The 10000-nt window shown below is 41.9% G+C and overlaps 2 protein-coding genes across 2 annotated transcripts in view; one reads left to right on the forward strand and one right to left on the reverse strand.

Moving 5' to 3' along the window:
- Positions 1-7659, forward strand: part of slc7a14b (solute carrier family 7 member 14b) — a 10296-nt gene extending 2637 nt beyond the window's left edge. The window contains exons 3-7 of the mRNA XM_061964991.1: positions 322-539; positions 5360-5506; positions 5573-5781; positions 5844-6529; positions 6590-7659. Coding sequence (XP_061820975.1) covers positions 322-539; positions 5360-5506; positions 5573-5781; positions 5844-6529; positions 6590-6876 — 1547 coding nt within the window. The 3' untranslated portion in view covers positions 6877-7659. The remainder of the gene's footprint in view (positions 1-321; positions 540-5359; positions 5507-5572; positions 5782-5843; positions 6530-6589) is intronic.
- A 1820-nt stretch (positions 7660-9479) lies between these two features.
- The window catches only part of cldn11b (claudin 11b), a 2093-nt gene continuing 1572 nt past the window's right edge, over positions 9480-10000 (reverse strand). The window contains exons 2-3 of the mRNA XM_061964711.2: positions 9906-10000; positions 9480-9840 (exon numbers count right to left, since the gene is read on the reverse strand). The exon at positions 9906-10000 is cut by the window's right edge and continues 70 nt beyond it. Of these exons, the coding sequence (XP_061820695.1) occupies positions 9578-9840; positions 9906-10000 (358 nt within the window). The 3' untranslated portion in view covers positions 9480-9577. The remainder of the gene's footprint in view (positions 9841-9905) is intronic.

A 10000-nucleotide genomic window follows, 5' to 3' on the forward strand; every position in this document is an offset into this window, starting at 1 on the left:
AATAACCAACTGAGAAGGTGCCTGGTATGTTAACGTAACATATTATGGTAAGAGTCATTCAAATAACTATAACATATAGAACATGCTATACGTTTACCAAACAATCTAGTCGCTAAATCCCATGAAATCTTATACGTCTAGTCTCTTACGTGAATGAGTTAAATAATATTATTTGATATTTTACGCTAATGTGTTAATAATTTCACACATAAGTCGCTCCTGAGTATAAGTCGCACCCCCGGCCAAACTATGAAAAAAACTGCGACTTATAGTCCGAAAAATATGGTAATTTGCCTTCACTGATCTTATGTGGTGTGCCAGGTAAAGGTGAGGACACCTACCCCGACTTGCTGGCCATGTTCATCGCCCTGCTGGTCACGGTGATCGTGTCCCTCGGCGTGCGCAACTCGGTGGGCTTCAACAACGTCCTGAACGTGGTCAACATGGCGGTTTGGGCCTTCATCGTCATGGCCGGTCTCTTCTTCCTGTCCGCCAACAACTGGGAGGGCGGCATGTTTCTGCCCTATGGCTGGTCGGGGGTAAGTTATTGCTACCCTCCTGACAAATTTGGTGCTTTTATAAGAACCCACTGAATTCTAACTGTGCTACTGGGTATCCATTCACATAAAATCAAACATGATAACATGCTAACATTAGCATGCTAAATTTCTTTTGGATAATTTTGCAACTCTGTTTACCTCAGTCTTATAACTTGGTACTATACTTGACATATGTTAACAGTTAGTATGCTAGCATGCTAACATTAGCATGGTGACTTTTTTTTAGCCAATGTTGTCGCCGTACACCTCAGTCATATAACTTGCTACGCTACACTTGCTAACTGTTAGCATGCTAATGTTAATATGTTAACATGTTGATGTTAACATTGTTAATGTTTTTTGTAATTTTGCAACTGTTTACCTCAGTTATATAACTTGGTACTGTACTTGACACATGCTAACTGTTAGTATGCTAGCATGCTAACTCTTTTTAGCCAATTTTGCCACCGTACACCTCAGATTCATATAACTTGGTACGTGACACTTGCTAACTGTTAGCATGCTAATGTTAGCGTGTTAATATGCTTACAATGACATACTAACTTTTTTTTTTGATAATTATGCAACCGTTGACCTGGGAGGCATATAACTTGGTATTTTACTTGACATACGCTAACTGTTAGAATGCTGGCATGCTAACACTTTTTTTTAGCCAATTTTGCCAACGTACACCTTAAAGTCAAAAAACCTGGTACGCGACACTTGATAACAGTTAGCATACCGTATTTTTCGGAGTATAAGTCGCTCCGGAGCATAAGTCGCACCGGCCGAAAATGCATAATAAAGAGGGAAAAAAAACATATATAAGTCACACTGGAGTATAAGTCGCATTTTTGGGGGAAATGTATTTGATAAAAGCCAACACCATGAATAGACATTTGAAAGGCAATTTAGAATAAATAAAGAATAGTGAACAACAGGCTGAATAAGTGTATGTTATATGAGGCATAAATAACCAACTGGTATGTTAACGTAACATATTATGGTAAGAGTCATTCAAATAACTATAACATATAGAACATGCTATACGTTTACCAAACAATCTGTCACTCCTAATCGCTAAATCCCATGAAATCTTATACGTCTAGTCTCTTACGTGAATGAGATAAATAATATTATTTGATATTTTACGGTAATGTGTTAATAATTTCACACATAAGTCGCTCCTGAGCATAAGTCGCACCCCCGGCCAAACTATGAAAAAAAACTGCGACTTATAGTCCGAAAAATACTGTGCTAGCATTAGCATACAAACTTTTTTTTGATAATTATGCAACCGTTTACCTCAGAGTCATATAGCTTGGTACTGTACTTGACATATGCTAACTGTTAGTATGCTGGCATGCTAACATTAGCATGATGACTCTTTTTTTTTTTTTTTTTAAGCCAATTTTGCTGCTGTCCACCTCAGAGTTATATAACTTGCTATGTGACACTTGCTAACTGTTATCATTCTGATGTTAATATGTTAACATGTTAACATTATTAACATTAGCATGCTAATTTGTTTGGATAATTTTGCGACTGTTTACCTCGGAGTCATATAGCTTGGTACTGTACTTGATATATGCTAACTGTTAGTATGCTAGCATGTTAATTAACATGCTAACTCTTTTTTGTCAATTTTGCCACCGTGCACCTCAGAGTCATATAACTTGGTACGTGACACTTGCTAACTGTTAGCATGCTAATGTTAGCATGTTAACAGGCTTATAATAACATGCTAACTTTTTTTTGATAATTACGCCACCGTTGACCTGGGAGTCATAGAACTTTGTACTTTACTTGACATATGCTAAATGTTAGAATGCTAGCATGCTAACATTAGCATGCAAACTTTTTATTTTAGCCAATTTTGCAGACGTACACCTCAGGGTCAAATAACTTGGTACGCGAAACTTGATAACAGTTAGCATGCTAACATTAGCATATACGCTTTTTTTGATAATTATGCATCCGTTTACCTCATAGTCAGATAAGGTGGGATTGACATATGCAAACTGTTAGTATGTTAGCATGTTAATTAACATGCTAACTCTTTTTTGTCAATTTTGCCACCGTGCACCTCAGAGTCATATAACTTGGTATGTGACACTTGCTAACTGTTAGCATGCTAATGTTAACAGGCTTACAATAACATGCTAGCTTTTTTTTGGTGATAATTACGCCACCGTTGACCTGGGAGTCATAGAACTTGATATTGTACTTGACATATGCTAACTGTTAGAATGCTAGCATGCAAACTTTTTTTTTTGCCAATTTTGCCGACGTACACCTCAGGGTCAAATAACTTGGTACGCGAAACTTGCTAACAGTTAGCATGCTAACATTAGCATACAAACTTTTTTGATAATTATGCAACCGTTTACCTCAGAGTCATCATCATCATCATTTCTTTTTATACCTTTCATGAGAATGCATATATACAAGACATATACAGTTGACACTTTCATTGTTTTTTTGTTTCTTATACATTTCCGTGATCAGAAAGGAGCAGACGGAAGAATACTATTCTTATATTTATCTGCCCCCTTTTTAACACAAATTATTTAAGATGACTTCATCACTGTTCCCTCCACCAACACCCGAACTCCAACATACTTTTAATTTTCGTTTAAGCATTTTCAAAATGTCACGTCCAATCAAAATCAAAAATCAGTTTGATATAATTCCAGTTGTCTCTTTTTGTAACTCTTTTTAAATTCAAAGATATTCTTGCAACTTTTTAAGTCTTTCTTTAGAGAATTCCATGCTTTCACACCAGCAACAGACAAGCACATTTGCTTCAAATTTGTTGGCACTCTTGGATGTTTAAAGTCATACGGCCTTCTGTGGTTCTCATCTTCAGACGTGAACACAAATAACTTTTGTAAGTCCTTCGGAAGAACTTTATTTGTAGCTTTGAACATCACTAATAGAGTATGCAATTCTACATTGTCTTTTAGTTGTAATAATCCTCACCTAATGAAGAGTGGATTTGTGTGGTCTCTATATCCTACTGTAAAAATTATACGAAAAGAAATAAATGCATTATGTTGCTGTGATATATATTTCCCCATATTTATACACAATAATTGAAATAAGGTAGAATAATTGAGCAATATGACATTCTCATTGTATTATACAGGAAACTGTATTTAACCTTGTTCAAAATAAATAAGCTTTTAGATAGCTTATTTTTCACATGCAATATATGAGCTTTCCATGTCAACTTCTCATCTAAAATGACCCCAAGAAATCAGATTTCAGACACCTTCTCAATTTTCACATTGTTTATGGATAAACTAACTTCTATCTTTCTTTTATTACGGAATACCATAAATGTAGTCTTTTCCAAGTTTAAAGATCATTTATTTACATCCAACCCGAGAGTCAAATAAGGGGGGATTGACATATGCTAACATAAGATGTTTACAATAATGTGGGAACTTTCAATCAATCAATCAATCAATCAATGTTTATTTATATAGCCCTAAATCACAAGTGTCTCAAAGGGCTGCACAAGCCACAACGACATCCTCGGTACAACGCCCACATAAGGGCAAGGAAAAACTCACCCCAGTGGGACGTCGATGTGAATGACTATGAGAAACCTTGGAGAGGACCACATATGTGGGTAACCAACCCCCCCCCCCCCCTGCCCCACCTCTAGGGGAGACCGAATGCAATGGATGTTGAGTGGGTCTGACATGATATTGTGAGAGTCCAGTCCATAGTGGATCCAACATAATAGTAAGAGTCCAGTCCATAGTGGGGCCAGCAGAAAACCATCCCGAGCGGAGACGGGTCAGCAGCGCAGAGATGTTCCCAGCCGATGCACAGGCGAGCGGTCCACCCCGGGTCCCGACTCTGGACAGCCAGCACTTCATCCATGGCCACCGGACCTGTGTGTCTCCCCACTCCACAAGGAAGAGGGGAGCAGAGGAGAAAAGAAAAGAAACGGCAGATCAACTGGTCTAAAAGCGGGGTCTATTTAAAGGCTAGAGTATACAAATGAGTTTTAAGATGGGACTTAAATGCTTCTACTGAGGTAGCATCTCTAATTGTTACCGGGAGGGCATTCCATAGTACTGGAGCCCCAATAGAAAACGCTCTATAGCCCGCAGACTTTTTTTGGGCTCTGGGAATCACTAATAAGCCGGAGTTCTTTGAACGCAGATTTCTTGCCGGGACATATGGTACAATACAATCGACAAGATAGGACGGAGTTAGACCGTGTAGTATTTTATACGTAAGTAGTAAAACCTTAAAGTCACATCTTAAGTGCACAGGAAGCCAGTGCAGGTGAGCCAGTATTGGCCTAATATGATCAAACTTTCTTGTTCTTGTCAAAAGTCTAGCAGCCGCATTTTGTACCAATTGTAATCTTTTAATGCTAGACATAGGGAGACCCGAAAATAATACGTTACAGTAGTCGAGACGTAACGAACGCATGGATAATGATCTCAGCGTCGCTAGTGGACAAAATAGAACGAATTTTAGCGATATTACGGCGATGAAAGGAGGCCGTTTTAGTAACACTCTTAATGTGTGATTCAAACGAGAGAGCTAGGTCGAAGATAATACCCAGATTCTTTACTGATTTGCCTTGTGTAATTGTTTGGTTGTCAAATTTAAAACTTTAAATGATTTTTTCCACCACTCATTAAATGCCATGGCGACCAGAATAACAGTTGTGGGGAATTAAAGGGGCGGAGTTAGACAGTGCAGTGTGCTTATTGGTGAACAAAGAATGGTCACTTCCTGCGTGAATTCACTGCGCCCGTGTCACACTGTGGCGACTCGTCCTTTGCGGTCAGGTGATGCGAGGAGCGGCCACCTGCTTCTACGCCTTCATCGGCTTCGACATCATCGCCACCACAGGAGAGGAGGCGCAGAACCCCAACACCTCCATCCCGTACGCCATCACCGCCTCGCTGGTCACGTGTCTCACCGCCTACGTGTCGGTCAGTAGAACTGTCAGCACGCCTTGTCGTGGTAGAAAAAACCCAACAAAGCGCTTCCTCCTCCAGGTGAGCGTGATCCTGACCCTCATGGTTCCGTACGACCTGATCGACAGCTCAGCTCCTCTCATGGAGATGTTCGCCGCGCACGGCTTCCTGTGGGGGAAGTACACGGTGGCGGTGGGCTCCATCGCCGGGCTCACCGTGTCCCTGCTGGGCTCGCTCTTCCCCATGCCACGGGTCATCTACGCCATGGCACGGGACGGCCTACTCTTCAGGTGAGCATGAAGCGCTGACTCTCCAGAGCGACAACCTTTACTTGCGTGTGCTCGCTGCGCAGGTCCCTGGCGCACGTCTCGGCGCTCACGCACACCCCGGCGGCGGCCTGCGTGGTTTCGGGGAGCCTGGCGGCGCTGCTGGCTCTGCTGGTGAGCCTGAGCGACCTCATCGAGATGATGTCCATCGGCACCCTGCTGGCGTACACGCTCGTCAGCGTGTGCGTGCTCGTGCTGCGCTACCAGCCTGAGGATGCGGAGGGCGGTCGCCATGACGACTTGGCGCAGCAACTTCCCGCCAAAGAAGACCCGGAGGCTGATGCCGACTTCCACACGGGGGACGCGTCGCCGCTGCAAAGGCTGCTGGGAGGTCACTACTACACCCTAAGAGCCAGACTGGATGTACCGGACGCGTCGGTACGCCCCACCGCCGCGACGGGTCGCACGGTGACCCGCTGCACCCTCCTCTTCTTCTGCCTGTCCTTCCTGCTCTGGACCACCATCATATTCGGCGTGGAGCAAGGAAGCGGTGTGGGCGCTGTCGTCTCAGGCCTGACGGCGATGCTAATGGTGGGCTCGTTGACGAAGCTTTTGATCACCATCATACAGCAGCCGGAAAGTGGGCGGAGCTTGCCCTACATGGCGCCCTGTGTTCCGTTTGTGCCCGCCGCCGCCATCTTGGTCAACAGCTACCTCATGCTCAAGCTGTCGCCTCTCACCTGGGCCAGGTTCTCCATCTGGTGCGTCATCGGTGAGTCCGCTGCACGGTTGCTACGGTTACCTAATCGCGCTCATGCAACCTTGCATTCAGGTCTGCTGATCTACGCCTGCTACGGCGTATGGCACAGCACGCTGGAGGTCAACGCCCGCGAGGAGCAGGCGCACGCCAGCTCTTATCAGCGCTTTGACGACCACCTGGACGACACCGTCACCGCCGACGACCACCAGGACGAGGGTGATTACCAGGGCTGGTCCGCCCCGCAGGAGAGGGACTACCACGACCAGCACGATGACGGCGGCAGATACCAGTGTGGACCTGCGGGTCAGTACACGACTTGGGGGCGGAGCAATGACGGCTTTGACGACGAAGAGCACTGAAACAGGAAGTGAGCGGGGCTTGTTATCGCCTTTTTAACCACGTTTTCTACCGTAAACGCTCCAAATAAGGCCTATATTTAAGTGCGTGGTTTTTAGTAACGCCACAAGATGGCAGTAGCATCCAGCACCTTAGTCTACCTCGTCATGCGCTTTAAATTGTCCTGTGTGTTAGTTTTACTCTTCTTGTTGACGACAATTAGGGATTTGTGGCTCTTTTAAAGAGCCGTTCAAAAGACTGGCTCGTTATTATAGTTTAGTTTTTTATTCGTCAAGCAAACAATCACTTGTAATAGTTATACAATACTATGTTAAATTACACAAATATTACTCTATTGGTGGGAGTTATCCTGAAAAAATCGCTCCCTCACCTAAAACATTTGAACAATATTGAGAAAAATACACAAATGAGTAAGAATAAAATGATTTGATGGATATGCAATGTTGATAAAACTATAATAGAAAAGCGAACATGATGAAGAAAATGTGAGTACAAAATTGGTGTGTTCGCTGAACTACTGCCCTTTAGGATAATGAACCCAAAAAGTGCAAATAAAAGACAAAATAAATACAAATTAAAAAATAATGATAATTAAAAAATATGTACATATATTTATATATATATAAATATATTAGGGGTGTCCGAAAAAAAATCGATTTTGAATTAATCACGATTCTTAATTTATTCAAATAAAAGAAAATATCTGTTGAAAATTTTTTTTTTCTCCAAAAAAAATCTGTCCTGTCCAGCCACTTTTGTAAATGTTTGGGTAGAATTTTATCAAAGAAAACCAGTTTTTGTTTATGTAATATAAAAACTTATCAGAGCTGTTTATCTATTTTATGGATGAATGTTGTTAATCATAGAACTGGCATCCAATGTTATTAAAAAAAAAAGTATTGATTTCACAACATATATATATATATATATATGTATATATATATATATATAGTTTTTTTTGTTTTTGTTTTTAAATATATATATATATATATATATATATATATATATATATATATATATACATACGTATGTATATATATTTTTTTAATTAAGAAAAAAAAGCTAAATTTGCATGTGCATAAAAAACGTCTCCCAAACAAAAGGCTCACAACTGGGACTCGGTTCTCATCAGTCACATAAAAGAGTCGTTCAAAAGACTCGCTTTGTTTGTGAACGTCACATCTGTTGTTTACCACTCAGTGCTATTCATGCTGACTGAACAATTTGGGTCTCACCGTAGTTACCACATTGGCTCTGTGTTTGAAATATTTACGGTAGGCGAGCTGAGCAGCTTGCATTTGATGTGGATAACTTTTGTTATGCTAGCCCCCACCCTCCTCTTAGCTCAGGGGTGTCCAAAGTGCGGCCCTCACTATTGAAAAATAACATTAAAAAGTGGAATAATCATCCGATATCGTGAATCTCATTCTTCCCTATTCTAAATCGACTCATAATTTTCAAAAATCTACTTACATTTTTTTTTTTTTTTTTTTCAAATCTGTCTTATCCAGCCACTCAGACCAATCATATAATAGATGTAGATGGTCATAGTTGCTGTACATATTTACTTTAGAATAGAGAAGTGTTAGATACTTCTCCTGTTGTCTTATTAGGGACCGAGTCCCTTTGGGACAGAGGACCCTATTGAATTTCTAGCGTTTTATTATTATACCGCCGCCTCTTTGAGCTGTAATTTGACCCCCTTGACATGCTTCAAAACTCACCAAATTGGACACACACATCAGGACTAGTGAAAATTGCGATCTAATCAAAAAACCAAACTCCAAAACTCAAAATTGCGCTCTTGCGCCCCCTAGGAAGAAAACACAGACAAAACTGCCTGTAACTCCCAGTAGAACTTTCGTAGAGACATGAAACAAAAACCTCTATGTAGGTCTTACTTAGACATACATTTCATACACTGACAACCCCCAGCAAAAATCAACAGGAAGTTTGCAATTCCCCCTTCAAAACAGTCACCTTTTTTCAAACATTATCTCCTCTAAGTGCGTTTGTCGTGTCGGCTTCAAATTAGCACAGGAGAGAGATTGAACCCTTATGATTAAAAGTTGATGAAAGAGTTTGAATTACTGCTCCGGTTTGGATTTTATGAGCCCTCAAAATCCCGTCCATCGCTGCTTGCAGCTTTAATTTGTATTTGACTTTATTAAATGTTTGGGTGGAATTTTATTAAACAACAGTTTTTCTTTGAAGTAATATATAAATTACTGTAGAATTTAACATAGAATGTGTCTATTTTATGGAGTTAATCATAGAACTGGCACCCAATGTTAATACAAAAGTATTGATTTTGAATCGAGAATCGATTTTGATGAAGAATCGAATCGTGTGGTCCCCAAAAATTCACAGCCCCGTTATTGTATTGATTTTGAAAAATAAAAAATATCAAATTGGCCCCCGCATGTTTTGATCTGTCAGTGTGCGGCCCTCAGTGGAAAAAGTTTGAACATGGACGTGCTTTAGCTTGCTTGTTTGTCCTTTTTTATTTGTATGTTTGATGCTTGGCTGCTATGTGTGCTGTAGCTTTGGTGCTTTTCAATAAATGAGCATTAATCGGTGGCACTTTCAGTCAAAAATGTTTATTTGTCACAGCAACATAATAGCTCATGCATTAATTATGTTGCTAAATCCCGAGAATTGCTTCTTGAGCTAATCAGCGCGAGCATCTGGGCCACGCCCCCCTCACACGTGCACGCTCTTGGCGTGGTTGGCGGGGCGGTCCAGCGCCACGGCGCCCCCTCGCTGTCTGGAGTAGAAGAAACTGCTCTCCCTGCTGAAGGCCCCGGGGTCAGCGGGGGCGGGGCAACACAAGACCGCCGAGCCGCCCAGGAAGCAGAGCGCCACGCCCACCCAGCCGGTGTAGAGCGAGAAGCCGAACGACATCAGGGCCTCGTTTTGGTGAGCACCGACGGGGAACCAGACGGTGGACACCAGGCCACACACACCTGGAGGACATTTTCACTTGGTAAGTCTTCCCACAAAATCATGTTTTTGTTTTTTCAGCACTCACCCATAAGGAGTAAGAGCCCGCCGCCCACACGGGCACGCCGCTGCTTAATGGCGGGGGAGTCGTGCAGCAGCCGCACGCAGGAAGTGGACACGAGG

This window comes from Nerophis lumbriciformis, linkage group LG07 (assembly GCF_033978685.3).
Source record: "Nerophis lumbriciformis linkage group LG07, RoL_Nlum_v2.1, whole genome shotgun sequence".
NCBI classification, from domain to species: Eukaryota; Metazoa; Chordata; class Actinopteri; order Syngnathiformes; family Syngnathidae; genus Nerophis; species Nerophis lumbriciformis.